This window comes from Macaca nemestrina, chromosome 10, assembly GCF_043159975.1.
Source record: "Macaca nemestrina isolate mMacNem1 chromosome 10, mMacNem.hap1, whole genome shotgun sequence".
Lineage (NCBI taxonomy): Eukaryota > Metazoa > Chordata > Mammalia > Primates > Cercopithecidae > Macaca > Macaca nemestrina.
Genome location: NC_092134.1, coordinates 89,952,146 through 89,974,515, shown reverse-complemented (window position 1 = coordinate 89,974,515; position 22,370 = coordinate 89,952,146). Strand labels below are relative to the sequence as shown.

General features: G+C 39.4%; 1 protein-coding gene across 7 annotated transcripts in view; it reads right to left on the bottom strand.

The window, feature by feature from the left end:
* The window catches only part of LOC105470107 (pseudouridine synthase 7 like), a 131,071-nt gene that overhangs the window by 64,436 nt on the left and 44,265 nt on the right, over positions 1-22,370 (bottom strand). For 5 of the 7 annotated variants that reach the window (XM_024789221.2, XM_071071838.1, XM_024789222.2 and 2 more), the window contains one exon: positions 18,473-18,555. The exons of the other annotated variants lie outside the window; for them this stretch is intronic. In XM_024789221.2, the coding sequence (XP_024644989.2) occupies positions 18,473-18,555 (83 nt within the window). Of the gene's footprint in view, positions 1-18,472; positions 18,556-22,370 lie in introns of those variants that run through there. 7 annotated transcript variants of the gene reach the window in all.

The following is a 22,370-nucleotide window of genomic DNA, read 5'->3' as shown; positions in this document are numbered from 1 at the left end:
ATAGTGACCGAGCTGACATTCACCCAAGGCATACAGCTGTAGAGGCCATGATTCTAAACTATTTGTTTATACTGCCTCAGTCCCTGATTTCAGGGAATTTACCATTTAGTTTGAGGTAAAATATATGGAATACTGACTAATAAGAAAACAAAAAACTTATCACAAAGGAGCCTGTGATCCCATGTTAGATGACTGTTGGAGACAGGGAACGTTATGCTGGAATAGTGTTAGAAGACTTCTTAGAAGAGAAAAAACATTTATAAGAATGGTTGGAATTGGCAAATAAGAATGAGGAATATTGGCCGGGCGCGGTGGCTCAAGCCTGTAATCCCAGCACTTTGGGAGGCCGAGACGGGTGGATCACGAGGTCAGGAGATCGAGACCATCCTGGCTAACACGGTGAAACCCCGTCTCTACTAAAAAATACAAAAAACTAGCCGGGTGCGGTGGCGGGCGCCTGTAGTCCCAGCTACTTGGGAGGCTGAGGCAGGAGAATGGCGTGAACCCGGGAGGCGGAGCTTGCAGTGAGCTGAGATCCGGCCACTGCACACCAGCCTGGGCGACAGAGCGAGACTCCGTCTCAAAAAAAAAAAAAAAAAAGAATGAGGAATAAAAACAGAAGAACACGAAAATAATGAGGCAAAAAAAAACATAGATATTCAGATTACTTAGTACCATTTATGTTAAAGGCTTGAAAACAAAATTTAATAAAAATTATAAATACTGCTTTCATTAAGCTATATAATAATTACTAGTATTTATTTCTATTAAAAATAGTAAATAATTATTCAATTACAACATTAGAATATAGGTCCTAAAATTGTTGTTATTTACTATTTGAAGGGTGTTTTGAAATAAATGATTCTGGGATACACCAACCAGGAACCAGAAAATCAATAAAAGAAAATATAAACCACAATAAATACAACTATAATTTTTTAAATAAAGTATTTTATATTGAGACAAAAATAACAGTATTAGTAAATAACCTTATTTTAGAATATTACTTCCTGTTTTTAATGCTTATTTCAGATTTAAAATTTAACAAAATTATATTCAGTTTCAAAAAGACTTGCGTTTCTTGGCCTTGAAAGAAATTATAAAAAGAAAATTTTAATCTTTTTTTTTTTTTTTTTTTTTTTTTGAGACGGAGTCTCACGCTGTTGCCCAGGCTGGAGTGCAGTGGCGCGATCTCGGCTCACTGCAAGCTCCGCCTCCCGGGTTCACGCCATTCTCCTGCCTCAGCCTCCTGAGTAGCTGGGACTACAGGCGCCCGCCACCGCGCCCGGCTAATTTTTTTTTTTTTTTTTTTTTTGTATTTTTAGTAGAGACGGGGTTTCACTGTGGTCTCGATCTCCTGACCTTGTGAGCCGCCCGCCTTGGCCTCCCAAAGTGCTGGGATTACAGGCTTGAGCCACCGCGCCCGGCCGAAAATTTTAATCTTAAGACTTTTTTATACTATTAAAAAAACTGTTAAGCCTTACTACAAAACGGTCTTACAAAGTATAAAAACTGCATTGTATAATCTATATTTATTTTGCGAGAATTTTGAAAAGTCAAAAGTCAAACTGGGCCAGGTGCGGTGACCCACCCCTGTAATCCCAGCACTTAGGGAGGCCAAAGCGGGAAGATCACCTGAGGTCAGGAGTTTGAGACCAGCCTGGCCCACATGGTGAAACCCTATCTTTGCCAAAAACACAAAAGTCAGCCGGACGTAGTGGCGGGCACCTGTAATCCCAGTACTCGGGAGGCTAAGGCAGGAGAATCACTTCAACCTGGAAGGCAGAGGTTGCAGTGAGCCAAGATTGTGCCACTGCACTGCAGCCTGGGGGACAGAGTGTGACTCTGCCTCAAAAAAAGAAAAAAAAAAAAAAAGGTCAAATTGGAAATACAAATATAAAATACCATAAGAAGACAGGAATCTGTGTCTATGTTAAAATTAAGTTTACCAAAGCTTTAAGGTGCTTTTAGGCAGCAGACATCTGGAATAAATTCCTGCTTACTTCATCTCTCTGCACCCTTCTTCTTTGCTCTTTTGGCTCCTGTCCAAAGTATGAGCTGTGAATATTATCTCTGTGTACTACAACAGTGAGAAATATTGTTCAAGATGGTCTCTGGGCATCTTTTGATTTAGACCTTACTATATTATGACCAACGTATTTCTTCCACTAAAACATTTCTTATGAAAATGCATACAATATAGGGCAGGAATAATACATATCACTATTAAAACCATGATTAACATTCATGATCAGCTTAACTATGTATTTTCCTGGCAGGTCTTATTTCCCTAGAGGACTTATTTATGGGAATGGGAAGTTAGAGAAGACCCTGCCATGACTTATGTATTAGTTCGGATACTTAAGTAACAAGCAACAGAAACCAAACCTGGCTAACTTAAGTAAAAGAAAACATTATATGAGCAGCTTATAGGACCTAAGAGAGAGCTGAAGAAAAGGGATGGTAAGAGTGAAACCAGGTAACCCCCAAAGGTCTTTCTAATCCCACATGACCACCACTGCTCAGATATGAACCTGAATTTTCATCATGTCAAGAATACAGATAATGAAGCAGAGTTAACATAAAATGAGCAAAAGCAAGGTATGATTAGAAAAACAAAGAACAAGGTCTGAGCAGCAAAAACTAATAATAATAATAATAATAATAATAATAATAATAAACAGCCACAATACAGAGTATTTATGGAAGGTTCTCAAGGGCAGCAGACCTGGATAACTCATTAATTACTATTCGAGCAATGGTGAAAATGACTGAATATAAAATACACTAACCAGGAACCAATATTTAATAAAAACTGTATGCCAAATAAAGACAATGGTATTTTAAAAAATTATAACAGTTTTTTTTTTTTTAATTAATGGATAGACCAAAAAAAAAAATACTATTGGATAAGAGTACAGACTCTGGTGCCAGCTTAATTTTGCAATCCTGAAAGAGCTACTGGATCTCAAATGATTTACGTAACTTTTTGTACCAAAAATCTTATTTTCATCCCTCCAGACAAGGCAATATTCCTGAAATGAGTTGTATATTTCACACTTACAAACTGCTCTACAAGCTTGGGATATACCTTAGGTCACTTCTTTTTTATTTTCCCAATTGATAGCTTAAGCACGTGCCTGCCATTTTAGTAGTAAGTTCAACATTCTTCTTTGAGCTCCACCCTTCCCCTGAATTTTCCAAAATCCCTGGGCTTTATCCAGTAGAAGAGAGGTTCATTCTGCCTTCTGCACTCAAGCAGAAAGGGAGCTGGTTCCGCAGTTGCTTCTTTCTGCTACATGGTGTTGCTGGTCCTATAGCCTGACAGATAGTGAATGTCCAGCAGTGACACACACCCCTGCTTAGGCTGTGCTGAAATTATCCGATACTTGCTTCCCAGAGTCTCATAGGACTGTTTCCATTCTCTCCCACATTAAGTACTTAAAGACACAGAATCACTGTCTTTCTTCCCTCCCTAAAGATCTGGGAGTGTTTTGCTTTTAAATCCCCCAGATCCAGAAGTCCTGGTTACATCCTTTTCCCTCTGATAATGGGGCTTCTCAAACATTTTCCTAAGGAGCAATACCCTCAGTGTCTCCTGGGCATTACCCCCTCCCACCCTCCTTTCACACACACTTTTGAAGGACAACATTCAGTGTCTTCAAGGTGACTCACTGGCCTAAAGAAATTCCCCAGATAATGAAGATAATAACTTACAACTTCTCTATTGAGTCCACGTTGTGTTTGAAATCAGTGTAGGCACAATTAGTTTGTTTTATATGTAATGCCACACAATCCTCATCCGTGAGTACCCATGCTAAGCAAGTTGTGTGAACTTTTCAGTCACTTCTTGTTGCATGCAGAAAAGAATCCATGGTTTATAAAACCCAACGTGATTTGGCTTTCTGAATCTTATCTCATACCGTGTAACACTGACATTAGACTTTTTCTTCCTTGAATGTGCCAACCTCACATCCTGCTAATTGCCTTGAACTTGATGTTCCCACTGAAGACTTTCCCATGGCTGGTTCTAACTTTTCACTTTCCTTTTCTTTTTTTTTTTTAACGTTTAATTGTTGTCAGTACATACTAGGCATATGTACATATGTACATATGGAGTACATGAGATGTTTTGATACAGGCATGCAGTGTGTAGCAATTACATCATGCAAACTGCGGTATCCATCTCCGCAGGCATTTAACCTTTGTGTTACAAATAATACAATTATACTCTTTTAGTCATTTTAAGTGTGCAATTAAATCATTATTTAACAATTTAATGTTATGTTTGTCTTTCTGTGCCTGGCTTATTTCACTTAGCATAATTACCTGCAGTTCTATCCATGTTGTTGCAAATGATATTATTATTGACTAGAGTCACCCTGTTGTGCTAGCAAATCCAGGTCTTATTCATTCTTTCTAGATATTTTTTGTACCCACTAACCATCCTCACTTCCCTCTCAACCCCAACTACCCATCCCAGCCTCTGGTAAACATCCTTATACACTATCACCATGATTTCAATTGTTTTGATTTTTAGATCCTACAATGCATAAGATCTTACTATGTTTGTCTTTTTGTGCCTGGCTTATTTCACTTAGCATAATGACCTGCAGTTCTATCCATGTTGTTGCAAATGATAGAATGTCATTTTTTTCAATGGCTAAATAGTACTCCATTGTGTATATGTACCACATTTTCTTTATCGATTTATCTGTTGATGGACACTTAGGTTGCCTCTAAATCTTGGCTATTGTAAACAATGCTGCAACAAACATGGGAGTGCTCATCTCTCTTTGAAATACGGATTCCCCTTTCTTTTGGATACATACCCAGCAGTGGGATTGATGGATCATATGATAACTCTATTTTTAGTTTTTTGAGGAACCTCCAAACTATTCTCCATAGTGTTTGTACTAATTTGCATTCCCACCAACAGTGTATGAGGGTTCTCTTTTCTCCATATCCTCATCAGCATTTGTTATTGCCTGCCTTTTGAATAAAAGCCATTTTAACTGGGGTGAGATGATATCTCACTGCAGTTTGATCTGCATTTTTCTGAAGATCAGTGATGTTGACCACCTTTTTATATGCCTGTTTGACATCTGTGTGTCTTCTTTTGAGAAATGTCTATTCAGATATTTTGCTCATTTTTAAATCAGATTATTAGATTTTTGCCTATAAGTTGAGTTCCTTATATATTCCGTTTGTTAATCCCTTGTCATATGGGTAGTTCACAAATATTTTCTCTCATTCTGTGGGTTGTCTCTTCACTTTGTTGATTGTTTCCTTTGCTGTGCAGCTTTTTAACTTGGTGTGATCCCATTTATCCATTTTTGCTTTAGTTTATCCAATGTTTTCTTATAGTAGTTTCATAATTTGGGGTCTGAGATTTTAAGTCTAATCCATTTGATTTGATTTTTGTATATGGTGAAAGATATGGGTCTAGTTTCATTCTTCTGCATGTAAATATCCAGTTCTTCCAGCACCATTTATTAAAGAGACTGTCTTTTCCCCAGTGTATATTCTTGGTACTTTTGTCAAAAATGAGTTCACTGTAGATACGTGGATATGTTTCTGGGTTCTCTATTCTGTTTCATTGGATTATGTATCTATTTTTATGCCAGTACCATGCTGTTTTGGTTACTATAGCTCTGTAGTATAATTTGAAGTCAGGTAACATGATTCCTCCTGTTTTGTTATTTTTGCTTAGGATAGATTTGGCTACTCTGGTCTGTTGTGGTTCCGTATAAATTTTTGGAATTTTTTTCTGTTTCTGTAAAGAATGTCATTGGTGTTTTGATAGGGATTACATTGAATCTGTGGAGTGCTTTGGGTAGTAGGAATATGTTCACAATATTGATTCTTCCAATCCATGAACATGGAATATTTTTTCCATGTTTTGGGGCCCTCTTCAATTTCTTTCATCAGTCTTTTATAGCTTTGTAACAGATATTTCACTTCTTTGGTTAATTCCAAGGTATTTAATTTTTTTTGTGGCTATTGTAAATGGCATTACTTTATATTTTCTTATCCAATTGTTCACTACTGGCATATAGAAATGCTACTGAGGGTTCTGTCTCTCAGCTTTGGGGCCCCCCTCCCTCTGTCTCTGTACAGGGGAGTTGCTTCTTTTTTTCTTCTCCCTTCTTTCTTGCCTATTAAACTCCCTGCTCCTTAAAACTACTCCTCATGCGTCCATGTGGTTTTTTCTAATTCAACTCGAGACAAAGAACCTGGCATTCCTCCACCCATCAGAGCCATATCATTTGGTGCATTGGCTTGGAATCCGAGTACGGCCTTCATCGGAGTAGTGAGCATGGGAGCAAGCTTAAAATCTCTTCTATCATTCCGAGGTGCTCTTTGCCTCTATATTTAAATAAATCCCATAAATCAATGGGTATCTGTCAGCCTAGCACATACACTTAGCGTTGGCTGCCGTACTCAAGTCACGGATGTGAGGCTTGCTGGGGAGAATGTGGAGAACCCCCATTACCCATGGGTATTAGGAATGTTGGGCATGTTTGAAATAGTTTCTTTTCATGGGGAACCTTGCCATTGCACAAGGCTGGGAAAAGTTCACAAGCAACTGAGAATTTCTGGTTCCTAAGTTCCTTTAAGGCATTAATTTTGTCTCCTATTAAGACAGTACTTAATTAGTAAGGGATTTTAAGTCCAGATGTTAACCAGAACCATTTTTTAAAGGGTAAATGCTTTAGCATGGGCTGTAATAGCAGGATACAGAGTTCAATCTAGCACGCCCTCTCCCTTAAAGGGGCCTTGCCCGATTAGGTGGTTTTTCTTGAAATCGCTTTTTTTTTTTTTTGGAAGGCACAAGGCTACACAACTCTAGAAGGTCAAAGGGAAATAAAAGGCAGAGAACTGATTGCTTGGGGACAGCATGACTAAGGCCCAAACTCAGTTCCTCTGGTGCCAGGGCTTGGAGGGTCACACCTGCAGTCATGGGCGGCACATTTAAATGGGTGCTGGGAATCCAGGAAAGCAGCAGAGAAGATAGTTGGGGGGATGGACGCCTCCTACTACTTTCTCCTCCATCCTGGATTGCATACCGAAAGGAAAGAGACTAAAAGGATGCTTTTCTTCTCACTTCTTTTTCTAGATGGGTAACAGATCGTCTTCAACATGCACTCCCCTGTAGAGTATTTTGAAGCACTGGGACTCCTTCAACCTTGAAACTTTGAAGAAAAAGTGGCTTATTTTCTTTTGTGGCCATATCGGCAGGCCCAGGGAAAATCGCTCCTCAAAATTTAAAAAGGTAACTTTCAGGGAAATCATCTGAGGGTTCCCCTTATTTGGGGCCCCTTCACATTCTCTTCTCATTGCAGAACATTAGGCAAGTAAAGGGAGACTTGGGTCAATTTTCTGATGACCCTGATAGGTATATAGAAGCTTTCCAAAATTTAACTCAGGTATTTGACCTCTCATGCAGGAATGTTATGCTGCTAAGCCAAACCCTAACTACGGTTAAAACAGGCAGCTCTGCAAGCAGGAGAAAATTTTGGACATGAACAATATGCCTCCTGTAGTAGGCCAAAAGGGAAAAGAGAAAATAGCGAAGGCAGAGAAATAGGAGAAACACCATTCCCAATAGGAAGAGAGGAAATACCTCTTTAAAAACCCTAATTGGAACTTCTTTTTATGGTGTTTTTCCTTCTTTTGTGAATTAAAATGGTTTCTATCTCTTTTATAATGTTTTTCCAACCTGGGAGAAGTTAATTTTCCAAACCTTAAAAATGCTTGGCTTAGAGTTGAGCTAGGGGGAAGGGAACCCAGAAGTCTGACATACTGGCAAAAGGATAAAAATTTCTTACCATTAGGGCTTTTGGCTTCTCTTTACCTGTGCAAACTAGTAAAAGGGATAAGATTAGAAACCAGGCCCAGGATCCCATGGGCCTGCTGTTCAAGCCAACCCAGCAAAATGGTCAGTAACAAACTTGGCTACAGGCCTCCATCTTATTTTATGTCCTTGGAACATAATCTATAACCGTGTGGCAATACTTTGTTTTAGTCTCCGCCATTTTTCAGCAGGAAGTAGCCTCTTCTTGTGCTAAATCAGACAAGCCAGTTTGACAATCTGGGTGGTGCCAGCTGATCCATCAAGGGCAGGGTTTACAAAATATCTTAGGCACTGATCTTGACAGCAGTTTAGAGAGGGTAAAAAATCTTGTAGCCTCCAGCTGCATGGCTTCTGGGTCATGGTTTCTAGTCTTGTGCTTAGTTTATTGGTCTGGTCCCCAGGGAAAAAGGAAGTATATCTTGGAAGTGCCTGTCATCATCTTTGTTTTAGACTATAAACTGTAAACCAGGCTCCTCCTAAAGTTGGTTCAGCCTATGCCCAGGGATGGGCAAGGACAGCTTATGGGTTGGAAACAAAATGGAGTTGTTTAGGTTCAATCTCTTCCACTGTCACAAATTTGCAATGACAGTTTCAAAAGCTGCCTATCACAACTTTAAAAGTACCCTGTACAGCCCGGGCGCGGTGGCTCAAGCCTGTAATCCCAGCACTTTGGGAGGCCGAGACGGGCGGATCACGAGGTCAGGAGATCGAGACCATCCTGGCTAACGCGGTGAAACCCCGTCTCTACTAAAAAGAAATACAAAAAACTAGCCGGGCGAGGTGGCGGGCGCCTGTAGTCCCAGCTACTTGGGAGGCTGAGGCAGGAGAATGGCGCAAACCCGGGAGGCGGAGCTTGCAGTGAGCTGAGATCCGGCCACTGCACTCCAGTCTGGGTGATAGAGCGAGACTCCGTCTCAAAAAAAAAACAAAAAAAAAACCCTGTACCCTTGTGATTAAGTCATAACTTAATTAAGCCTCATTGGTTTCACCTGTGAGTTTATTTTTTGTAAATTTCAAAAGCCAAAAATCTTAACTGCTTGGTGTGGCTAAAGTCAAGTAACAAGGAATTTAAAAGGATTTTCTTAAAGAATGCTTAGCTTAATTAAGAGTGAATATTCAAGTTATAGGTATATTTAAAAGGCCTTTATGTTTTTCTCTTCTTGGATCTTGTTTTTCTGGAAAAAGGCTCTTTTCTTCTCAGTTGACTGAATTATGTTTCTCCATTTTTTGTCTTACCACTCTTAATGCATGCATAAGAGGCCCTAAAGTAACTTCTGGTAGTATGGGATTCCTGGGGAAAAACAGAAGAGGTGCCACAGACCCCAGATCTTGATTTCAGAAAAAAACTGTTTTCCTCACGAAACCCCAGGAATTAAAAGGAGATAGATCCCTTTCAAAATCAACGGCTCTGTTCTGTTTTGCATTGTGTTATCTGACAGTTTTGAGTTTTGGGGATATCAGAAATTACTTCGCAGTATGAGAGAGCTTTGGTGTGTAATAACTAGGTAGAAAATACGCTATAAGGGATGGCTAATGGTAATAAATCAGAGAAGCATGTTCTTGGCCATCTGGAAAACAGGGAAACATCCCCACCCCTGACTGGGAGATGAGACTCCCATCAGGGATGAGCTGATTACAAACTAAGCCAATTAACTTTGGATTGCCTTGCAATGAAATCCATGGTAAAAGCACTATACTGTCCTTTTCCATCATATCTATATGGTCTTTTCATAAATTGAGCATTGAAATAAAAGCATAGCAAAGAGGGCTTTAAGACACTAATCTGCCCTATAGTAAAAGGGTTATAAAAGGTTTGTAAAGATTTCACCTCATTGTCAAATTGATTAAAATAAGAAGGAATGATCTATAAAGTTTCATTTAAACAAGTTGGGGTTAACGTTAATAAATGAATGTAAGGGTAAAGTTTGGCTTTGAACAGGATTTTCATGTCATAGTAAAGGCTAATGATAGGTTTTTGCCTTTTGAGTAATCATTTTGCAAAATAATTTATGGCAATCTGGAAATTGTCCTTCCTGATGCCTGGCTTTTTAGATGGTTCAGAGGGCCCCTGAAATATTCGAAAAAGAAGTAAACAGGACTATTTGACATGTATAGATGTTTAGTCACATGAGATTGCCAAAATGATGTTCAATCTTCTTTAAGTTATATTTTGGGGAATAATACTAATATATGTTCAAATATTGTATGGGATTTCTAAAATTCTAATGTCTAAGTAAATGCTATCAATCATAATTAAGGGTTAAGTTGTTGTAAACCATGGAGATAAACAAACTTCTTTGTCAGTCATGTTTTTAACTGTAACTATCCTGGAAATATTGCCATTCACAGACAATTGTCTTGCTTTGTACCTTCTCAAAAGATGGTTTATAATCAAGCCATATTAAGGACTTTAACAGGTGTTCTCAAATGCAGGCTTTTAATAGCTTTGAAGATTGTAACACTGGAATAGAGAAAGAACATACAGGACTCCTAAAGAACTGACATGTTCACAAATATCAAGCAAAACAAGAGTTAACTAAATGGACTCCACTCAAAAAGTTTAAGCAAGCTTTTCAACTTTTCCTTGGAATATTGCTGATCCTTGTTTTGTTTTTCAGAGTCAAGAAAACTTATTTTTAACTGTTTATGGCCTTTAATAATTGAGTAAGGTATACTACTGTGAACAAAATTTGGGGCATGTTCGTTTTTCTCCGCCTGGTTCCTCTAAAATTTGGAGACTACCTGTAAATATTCTTAACCTATGGCAATATACTTGTTTGCAACAGTGCAGTAAGAATCCATTTTTCTTTGTCAACAGGACACAATTGGAAAAACTGGTTATTTTACCAAGGCTTTAACTGAAATGGTGTGTTTCCCTTTAAGAAATCAAGCTTGACATGCAAAGCCAATAAAAGCCCCTTGGGGAAAGCTGGCCTCATACCTTGCCTACACAGTCCCCACACAGGATTCCTAACCTGTGGTCAGTAAAGAGCGTTACTTCCTAACAGGTCTGGGAGCTCTGAGTTTACCTTGGGACCTCAAGAGGAGAGGATCACTCAAGTCACAGGTATTAGAGGATACAAACCCATGGCTGGGCTCAACTTTAAAGGTCTTACCTGAGAGTCCTTGTGAAACAGAGTTTCATCAAAGCTAATCCAAAAGGCCTATGTAAAATTAACCACTCTTGCTGCACATTATGCAAATAATCAGGCCAAGTATAAAACTGAAGTTTATTCATAATTAGTTTTTACCAAAAATGGGGACCGGAGAGAAAAAATTTGTTCCAAAGCTTATCATACGTTTGTCATTAAATCCTAGTCATTGTTTTTAAGCTTTTGGCCTGCATTTTAGACCCTGCTTATTCCTGTGAATCAAGTGGTGATCTCCTGAAGCCTGAAGCTTGGAAGAAACAAAAAGGGATGATGGGGAATGTAAATATCTGGATCAATATACTAGTTCTGGCAATTATCTTGCAAACTCTGCCAGATAATGAAAGTGAATAGGGTACCCATAACCCGAAGATTTCTTTGTTTAGGAAAATAAAACCAAGGAACTTCATAGATACCCCCAAAGGAAAATTCTATATCTTGGCAAGTAAATTTTTCAATGGAAATTATTTACTACACCACACTTGTGGGAATTGCTATACTCACTCTACTATTTGCAATAGGGTTATACACGGTAGCACCTTCTAACTAAAATATTAGACAGAGAGTTTCCATTGCTGTCGTATTTTAATTAATTATTAACCTTATAACCAGGATAATAGTTACTAACAAAAAGGAAGCATAAAAGTTTTACTATCATTAAGTCTGCCAGGACTTTTTATTGAACATACTGATGCACTTTTAAATGAAACATGCTGCTTTTGGATTAACACCTCTAGTAAAGTAAAGGAAAATCTACAAGTACTTAAAAATCAGATCAAAATTATTAACAGGCTCAGGGAAAATGCTGGCTCCAGCCCTGAGTGGCTACAATCCCTCTTTAATGAATTCCAGTCTTCTTTATGGAATTGGTTAGTCACTTTATTAAGCCCTCTCTTGCTTATATGTCTTGTATTAATATTTGGACCCTGTATACTCAATGCTATAACTTGAATTGTTTCTTCTCGCCTAGAAGCAATCAAACTCCAAATGGTGCTGCAAACTGAACCACACATGGACATGTCATTCTTCCGAGGACCCTTAAATCAACCCCAGGAGGAGCCCTAACTGCTGTTCCCCATTCGAGGCCCCTTTTCAGCAGGAAGTAGCCAGAAAGAGTCATTGCCCAAAACCCTCTAATAGCAGTCAGTGTGGCATCTCCACAGAGGGGAATGTTGTAAGAGTTATTAGGAAATTATTAAGAAATTATTTTAGGCAGATAGAGAGAAAAAGGGGTCTTGGGAAGTTTTCATTCTTTAAAGCATCTCCGGAAAAGTTTCTCCAGCTGTTAGAAACTGAGTCCACCCAACATGGAGATTCCCATAGCCTTCTTGCCCTTGCCCCACATGTTCCTGATAACATGGCTTCCCCCACATATCCCCACGTGTGGAGAACATCATGGTGCCCTCCATGTGCATATTAAAAGACTAGGGTGAAAGGGCTAGCTTTTTCACCTGCTATGTGAATGACATGCCTAGTCAAACCAATCCCCTGAGCCCTATGAAAAACAGACACTGCCTCCTCCAGCCTCTGCAAATATACCTAGCTGGTATCTGTGGCAGGTGGGGTTCTGTCTCTTAGCTTTGGAGCCCCCTTCCCTCTGTCTCTGTAAAGGGGAGTTTCTTATTTTTTCTTCCCTCTTCTTTCTTGCCTATTAAACTCCCTGCTCCTTAAAACTAAAAAAAAGAAAAGAAAGAAATGCTATGGTACTGATTTGTGTATGTTGATTTCATATCCTGCAACTTTACTGAATTTGTTTATTCAGTTCTAATAGGTTATTCATGGAGTCCTTTTTTTTCTTTCTTTCTTTTTTTTTTTTTTTTTTTGATACAGGGTCTCGCTAGTGTCACCCAGGTTGGAGTACAGTGGCCTGATCTCAGCTGGTAGGACAGGGTCCTTTCCTTCAAGGTAGCAGTTTCCCTTCTGGCCCAGAGTGTGTCTAGAAATGTCATCTGGGAGCTAGGGCCTGGAATAGGGGCCTCGTGATTCTGACCAGTGCCCTACCCTGCTGTGGCTGAGCTGGTATCAAAAATGCAAAACAAAGTCCTCCCCACGTTTCCCTCTCCTCTTCTCAAACAGGAGAATGTCTCTTGGAGCCCTGAGCTGTGCAGACTGGACGTAGGGGAGGAATAATGCCAGCACTCCTTTGGCTGCCCCAGCTAGTGTCTCAGTATGTCACATGTAACCCTAGTCCACTGTCTCTGGGCCAAGTGCTCTAGGACTTGCCTAAGAGCTGCCGTCCTTATGGCCTAGAGTGCCTTTCAAGTTTACTTAGAGACTGGGAGCACTTTGGCCCTCAGTGGCAAAGTTTGTGGGAACTCAAGTCCAGAGAGATCTGTGATGTCCCTCTGGCTAGAGCTGGTTTAAATGCTCCATCTGTGGGTAGACATCAAGTGAGTTTGGTCTAACAGGACAACACTGAGTTCAATGCCTTACAATTGCTATTTCAAGAAAATTTTCAATTTCCTATTTAATTTCTCCATTGACCCACTGGTAATTCAGGAGCATACTGTTTAATTTCCATGTATTTGTATAGTTTCCAAAATTCCTCTCATTATTGATTTTTAGTTTTATTCCACTGTAATCAGAGAAGATGTTAGATAATTCAATTTTTTGAATGCTTTAAGACTTGTTTTGTGACCTAACATATGATCTATCCTTGAGAATGATTCATGTGCTGAAGAAAAGAATGTTTATTCTGCAGCTGTTCAAGGAAATGTTCTGTAAATATCTGTTAGGTCCATTTGGTCTATAGTGCATATTAAGTTTGATGTTTCTTTATTGATTTTCTGTCTGGAAGATCTGTCCAATGCTGAAAATGAAGTATTGATGTCTCCAGCTATTATTATATTCAGGTCTCTCTCTCTCTTCAGCTCTAATCATATTTGCTTTATATATCTGGGTGCTCCATTGTTGGGTACATACATATTTACAATTATATCCTCTTGCCAAATTGACTGCTTTACCATTATATAGTAGCCTTTTTTGTCAATAGTTTTGGTCTTGAAATCTATTTTGTCTGATATGAGTATAGCTACTCCTTCTCTTGTTTGATTTCCATTGGCATGGAATATCTTTTTCTATACTCTTATTTTCAGTCTATGTGTGTCTTTACAGATGAAGTGTGTTTCCTGTAGGCAACACATCATTGGGTATTGTTTTCTCATCCATTCAGCCAGTCTAGGTCTTTTGATTGGAGAGTTTAGTCCATTCACATTCAGTGTTATTATTGATAAGTAAGGACTTACTCCTGCCTTCTTTGGTTATTTGTTTTCTAGTTGTTTTCTGGTCTTCTTGTTCTTTTCTTTTCTCTTTTTTTCTCTTTTCTTCTTTTTCCTTCCTTCCTTCCTTCCTTCCTTCCTTCCTTCCTTCCTTCCTTCCTTCCTTCCTTCCTCCCTCCCTCCTTCCCTCCCTCCTTCCCTCCCTTTTAGTGATGGTGATTTTTCTCTGGTGATGTGACTGAATTTCTTTCTTTTTATTTTTTGTGTATTCATTGTATATTTCTTTGTTTAAAGTTACCACAAGGCTTGCAAATACTATCTTATAACACATTATTTTAAACTGGTAACAACTTAATCCTGTTGGCATAAGGAAAAAACAAGAAAAAGAAAACTACTAAAGGCTCTACTCTTTAAGTTTGTCCCCCAACTTTTTAACTACTGTTGTTCTTATTTATAGCTTACTGTACTACCTATGTCTTGAAAAGTTGTTGTAGTTATTATTTTTGATTTGTTCATTGTTTAGTCTTTCTACCTGAGATAAAAGTAGTTTATCAGTTACAGTGCTATAATATTCTGTCTTTTACTGCATGCTTTTGTATTACCAGTCAGTTTTCTACCTTCAGAGGATTTCTTAATGCTCATTAACATCCTTTTATTTGTCATTGAAGTACTCCCTTCAGCATTTCTTGTAGGACAGGTCTTGTGTTGATGAAATCCCTCAGCTTTTGTTTGTCTTGGAAAGTCTTTATTTCTCCTTCATGTTTGAAGGATATTTTTGCCAGATATACTATTCTGGGTTAATTTTTTTTTTCTTCCAGTATTTTAAATGTGTTATGCCAGTCTCTCCTGGCCTATAAAATTTCCACTGAAGAGTGTGCTGCCAGATACAGTGGAGCTCCAGTGTATATTATTTGTTTCTTTTCTCTTGCTGCTTTTAGGATTATTTCTTTATACTTGACTTTTGGGAGTTTGATTATTAAATGCCTTGAGGTAGTATCCTCTGGTTAAATCTGCCTGGTGTTCAATAACCTTCTTGTACTTGGAAATTGATGTCTTTCTCTAGGTTTGGGAAGACCTCTGTTATTATGTCTTTGAATAAACTTCCAGCCCCTATCTCTTTCTCTATCCCTTTTTAAAACCAATTACTCTTAGATTTGCTCTTTTGAGCCTACTTTCCAGATTCTGAAGGCATACTTTATTCTTTTTTTATTTTTTTCTTTTATCTTCTTTGACCATGTATTTTTAAATATCCTGGCTTCAAACTCATGGATTCTTTCTCCTGCTTGATCAATTCTGCTATTAAAAAGAATCTGATCCATTCTTCAATATGCCAATTACATTTTTATGCTCCAGAATTCTGCTTGATTCTTTTTAATTATTTCAATCTCTTTGTTAAATTTGTCTGATAGAATTCTGAATTCCTTCTCTGTGTTATCTTGAATTTCTTTGAGTTTCCTCAACACAGCTATTTTGAATTCTCTGTCTGAAACATCAGATATCCTGTTTCTCCAGAATCAGTCCCTGGTTCTGATAAAATTTGTCTATCGGATTTGTCTGATAAAATTTTTCTGATAGCATTCTGAATTCCTTTTGTGTTATCTTTAATTTCTTTTAGTTTCCACAACACAGCTATTTTGAATTTTCTATCTGAAAGGTAAAATATCTCTGTTTCTCCAGAATTGGTCCCTGGTTCCTTATTTACTTTATTTGGTGAGGTCATGTTTTCCTGGATGGTCTTAAAACTTGTAGATATTTGTCTGTGTCTGAGCATTAAAGCATTAGGGATTTATTGTAGTCTTCTCATTCTGGGCTTTTTTATATTCATCCTTCTTGGGAAGTCTTTCCAGATGTTTGAAATGATGTGGGTATTGTGATCTAAGCTGAATCAGTGTTAAGGGGCACCACACGCCCTTTAATATTGTGCTTCTTGCAGACTCACAGAGGTACTGCCTTGATGGTCTTGGAAAGGTCCAGAAGATTTCCCTGGATTATCAGGCAGAGACTCTCATTCTCTTCCCTTACTTTTTCCCAAACAGATTCTCTCTCTCTCTCTCTCTTTCTCTCTCTCTCTCTCTCCTCTGTTCTAAGCCAACTGGAGCTGGGGGTGGAGTGATGCAAGCTCTCCTGTGGGCACCAATACAGGAACTGTGCTAGGTCAGATCTGAAGCCCGCACAGCACTGGGTCTCACCCACGGCCTGCTGTAACCACTCCCTGGCTATCACTTGCAAGCTCTACAATCAGCAGGTGGCAAAGCCATCCAGGTCTGTGTCCCTCCTTTCAGGATGGCAATTTTTTTCAGGACCTGGGTGAGTCCAGAACTGCCATCTTGGAGCCAGGAACTAGAGTCAACAACCTTAGAAGTCTACCAGGTATTCTATTGTACTGAGGCTAAGCTGGCACTCAAATCACAAGATGCAGTCCTTCCCACTCTTCCCTCCCTTTCCAAAGTCAGAGGAGCCTCACACCATGGCCACTACCACCACAGGCCCACAAGAAGTACTGCCAGACTACCACTGATGTTCCCTTAAGGCCCAAGGGCTCATAAGTCAGCTTATGCTGAATGCTGCCTGGGCTGGGACTCACCCTTCAAGACGGTGCGCTCCCTTCTGACCCAGGGAGGTACAGAAATGCCATCCAAGAGCCAAGTCTTGGAATCATGGAACCCAAGAGCCCACCTGGTGCCCTACCCTTCTGTGGCCAAGCTAGTACATAAGGTGCAAGACAAAGTCCCCTTTACTTTTGCTTCCATTTTTTCCTCAAGCTGTAACCAGGGGAGGAATCTCATCATATAACCACCACATCTGGGAATGTGCTGAGTCTCACCTGAGGCCAGCGAGTCTCAGAGGCTCACCCCCTTGATGTAGTATCTGGGTATTGCTGCTGGTTATTCAGGGCCCAAGGGCTCTTCACTTAGCAGTTGATGGATCCTTTGAGGGACTAGATCTTTCCCTTCAAAGCAGCAGGTTCCCTTCTGGTGCAGCATGTATCTAGAAATGTCATCCAGAAGCTGGGGCCTGGAATGGGGGGCCTCACGACTCTGGCTGATGCCCTATCCTGCTGTAGCTGAGCTGGTATCCAAGATGCAAGATAAAGTCTTCCCCATTCTTCCCTCTCTTCTCTTTAAGCAGAGGGAAGGAGTCTTGAAGCCACGAGCCGTGGAGCCTGAGGATAGGGGAGGGGCAATGCCAGTACTCCGTTGGTTGCCCCGCCAGTGTGTCAGTAGGTCGCATGCTCCCACAGTGCACTGGCTCTGGGTCCAGTTCCACATTAGGACTCAGCTAGGAGTTCAGGTGAGTCCTTTCAATCTTTTCAAATTGCCTTTCAAGATTATTTAGGGCCCAAGAGCACTTTAGCTCACAATGGCAAGGCTTGTGGGTACTCAAGTTCAGACAGCTGGGATCTATGATTCCCCTCTGGCTAAGGCTGATTGAAATGCTCTCTCTGTGGGTGGGCATCAGCTGAATTTGGTCCAGTTTTGTTTTCTGCTCTAACAGGGCAGCACTGAGTCAATCCCTCTCAAGTGCTCAGAAACGCTCTCTACACCATGCCACCACTGCCAGAGAATGGGGAAAGAGTGGTGTTGGTGATTCATAACTGTTTTTCCTACAGTTTCAGTACCTCTTTCAGTACCTCTTTCAGTTATGTGAAGTTAAAGCCAGGTACTGTGAGTGCTCACCTGATTTTTTGTTCTTATAAAGGTGCTTTGTTCATGTAGATAGTTGTTAAATTGGTGTCCTTGTTGGGCGGGGGAGACAATCGGTGGAGCTTCTATTCTGCCATCTTGCTCCACTCCCCTCCCCTACCTCTTTATTTTTCAGTTTCTATGTCACCACCTTAAGAAAGTCCTTCCTCGAACTCCCTCTCTATAGTCACTTTCTACTTGCATCAATCTGTTTATTTATTCTGTAATACCATATTAAAATTGATTTTTTTTTTTTTTTTTTTTTGAGACAGAGTCTCGCTCTGTCACCTAGAGTGCAGTGGCATGATCTTGGCTCACTGCAAGCTCCGCCTCCCGGGTTCACACCATTCTCCTGCCTCAGTCTCCCAAGTAGCTGGGACTACAGGCGCCTGCCCCCACGCCCGGCTAATTTTTTATATTTTTAGTAGAGATGGGGTTTCACTGTGTTAGCCAGGATAGTCTCGATCTCCTGACCTCGTGATCCGCCTGCCTCGGCTTCCCAAAGTGCTGGGATTACAGGCGTGAGCCACCGCGCCCGGCCTAAAATTGATTTTTTAAACTTACTTGTTTCTTGTTTGCCAGCCCCCTCCTACCATCTTCACTAGAAGGATCATTCTCTGTCTCGTTGATTTCTGTGTCTCCAGCTCCTACAGAAATATTTGACATATAGTGGGCACTCAATAAATATTCCTTAAATTAAATGAAATACAAAGCATAACTTTTTAAGTATCTGTTTCTTTATCTGTATATTGGATACAACATCTGTACTGTGAGAATCAAGAAAACAGTTGTGAGAACCCTCTATTACAGCATCATTACAAATGTATAGTTACAGTTGTACATAAAATATTAGAAATAGAGAATTGCTAAGTTCTTCAACAGTTACCTCCCAGGCTGTGAATTCTTTGAGGTCAGGAACCATGTCTATTCCCCTTATCACTGTTTACTTCATGCTTAGCCTAGTGTCTGCCATGTAAGGAAATACTTGCAGAATGAACAAATAAACCAATCAATGAGCATAGCATCTCTCTGCCTCCAGAGAGACTTTCATCTACACAGAATAAATTTAGTTGTAGTCCTTCACAAAGAATTACATCAATATTATTGTCTTCTATTCTTCATTTACTCAGTCATAAGAATTATTGAGTACCTACTATGTACCAGGCACTGTGCTAGATGCTGAGGATACAATGATAAAAAACCACAAACCAATAATGTCCCTGCTCTTATGGGACCTCACAGTACCTATGTTTTTGCTATGCTCATTAAGCATTTCTACTCGTATTAAATTATGATTGAAAAATGCTTCCACTCTTTCAATGTTTTGGGATTTAATTTTTTATGTTTGTAAATATATGGCCAGTTTCCATAGACTGCTACATTGGCAATGAAAACAAGTTTTATTCTATATTCTCCATGTATATAGCTCATTTTATATTATATAAAATATCTACCTTATGAATTAACATAATTCTTTTATATCTAAACATATTTTTTCCCACTTACCCTGTCATGGATGGAGGGAAGTGAAGTATCCTAAAAGTAGTGTATTTCTATTTTTCCTTCTATTTATATAATACCTGCTTTTGGACTGATGAAACTCCTTTTATTCAATGCATAACTATTCCAGCTCATTATAATTTTGTAATCTGGAAGTTTTAGCACTATAAAGCATCTTTGTCTCATTTAATGTATTTTGACTTCAATTCATTCTATACTGATATTAACATTATGACCTTTGCTTTCAGTTCATATTTACCTTTGTTCACAACTTTATATATGATCGCTTTGAATCATTTGTTTTAGGTGCACCTGTATACAGGATAGAGTGAGATTTGCTTTCTGCTATGATATGACATATATATGGCCTCATTTTCCTCACAGTTTTATTTTAAACTGACAGTTTGCATCAGAAGCCAAGATGGAATTAGACAAGCAAAAGGTTTTGGGGGCTAATGACTGACAGATAATGAAGAGAAGGAGCAAGGGTAGGCAGGAAAAGCCTTCAGACCATGGTATGGGTCTGAAACTTAAGAAGAGGGAGGGGAAGGAAAGGGGGAAGGAAAGGACAGTTGGGTAGGAAGATCCTCTGACTGCAGTGCAGCTCTGAAAAAGTCATGGCCAACCTTACAGGGAGCTCCAGAACAAAGACTGTGCATTAGAGAAGTCTCACATTGGGCAGAGATGTGGCCTTAATATCCCTGCCCTGCTAAGCACTGGTGGAGTTGCAGGAGAGAACATGTCCTTGTCGTCAACGCTGCAGTACATCCTGAAAGTATGTAGGTGACTAAATGCAGGCCTGTAGCTAACTGCATGCCGCCTGCCACTCTCACTCTTGGAGAAGTATTTGAGTGAAAAATTGCCATGGCTACCACACACATTTTATAATATATTTATTCATGTATAATTTACATTCAGAAATGCACAGATCTTTAGTGTGTACAGTGTAACAAGTTTTGACAAATTAATAAATCCATTTATCCCATCTCAAACAAGGTACCAAACATTTCTTTCACACGAAAAATTCCCTGTGGCCCTTGGATCAAATCAAACCTCCTTTCCTCTGCACACTGGCTTCTCCTCCCCTCCTACAAACTGAGGCAACCATTGTTCTTATTTTTATTACCATAGTTTATTTTGTCTGCTTTGAACTTCATATAAATGGAATCATAGCACATGTTCTGTTTTGCTTCTGGCTTCTCTTATGTAACATAATGTTTTTAATATGCATGCATGTTGCATGATCAGTAGTTTAAAATTGTTTTTTATTGCATTATGTAAATACACCGTCACTTGTTTATACATGTTACTTTTATGGACATTTGGGTTGCTTCCAGTTGTTGACTATTATAAAGTTACCATGAACATTTATTTATTCATTTATTTATTTATTTATTTTGAGACGAAGTCTCGCTCTGTCGCCAGGCTGGAGTGCAGTGGCGCGACCTCGGCTCACTGCAACCTCCACCTCCCAGATTCAAGCTATTTTCCTGCCTCAGCCTCCTGAGTAGCTGGGACTACAGATGCACGCCACCACACCCAGCTAATTTTTTGTATTTTTAGTAGAGACGGGGTTTCACCATGTTGGCCAGGATGGTCTCTATCTCTTGACATCATGATCCGCCCGCCTCGGCCTCCCAAAGTGCTGGGATTACTGGCATGAACCACCGTGCCCAGCTACCATGAACATTTTTAATCCTTCTTTTGGGTAGACATGTATTTTCGTTAATCTTTGGTAAATATCTAGTTTGGAATTACTGAATCATATTGCAAGTGTATGTGAAATTTATGAGAAAATGACCATTTTCCAAATCATTTGTTCCAGGGGTTCCCAACTCCTGGGCCACAGACTGGTACCCAGTTGTACTGGCACTGGACTGTTAGGAACCCGGCCGCATAGCTGGAGGTGAGTGGCAGGCAAGCCACCATTACTGCCTGAGCTCCTCCTCCTGTCAGATCAGCGGCATCATTAGATTCTTATAGGAGTGCAAATCCTATTGTGAACTGTGCATGTGAGGGATCTAGGTTTTGGGCTCCTAATGCCTGATGATCTGAGGTGGAACGGTTTCATTCCAAAACCATCTTTCCACAACCCCCAGCCCCATCCATGGAAAAATTGTCATCCACGAAACCAGTTCCTGGTGCCAAAAAGGTTGGAGACTGCTGATGTGTACCGTTTTTCACAAACAACAGGCTATCAAACACAGGCTGTGTTTGGTTGGCATTTAATCTAATCTGTATATCAATTTGGGGTAAACCATTTTAACAACATTGAGTCTTCCAGTCAATGAACATCATACATCTCTCCATTTATTTAGGACTTTTGAATTTCTCTCTCAGAAACGTTTTGTTAACAGTGTAGGGAACATGTAATCACTTGTTAAATACACTCTGAATTGTTTTATATTTTTATACTATTGTAAATATTATTGCTTTTAAATTCTCATTGCTCAATTATTCATTGCTATTATATAGAAAAAAAGTTAACTTTTGCACATTGACCTTTTAGTCTGTGAACTTCCTAAAAGCATCGATTACTTCTGGCTGTTTGTTTGTAGATTCCTTTGTGTTTTGTATGTCCATCATCATGTTGTCTTCCAAAGATAAAAATTTATTCCTTTCCAAACTTTATGTATTTACATGTAATTTCTTTTCCTTACTTTACCTCCCTGGCTAGGACGTCTACTATCACGGAAGTGGTGAGAGCAGACATTTTTGCTTTCTTTCTGATCTTTAGGAGAAGCTCTTCAATATTTTAACATTAAATGTTCTCTTCATTATGGATCACACTTTCTTCCTTCATTAAATGCCTTATTTTAAAAATTCAATTCCAACATTGAGTATAAGATATCAGTGGTGTTTTATTTCTCAAACAGTACAAGCTCTTTCCTTATTTGGCTGTTGGAAGAAAGGCTGTTTATTCTGATTCTTTCTAGAGTTTGAGTTGAGCTTAGGCTGGCAC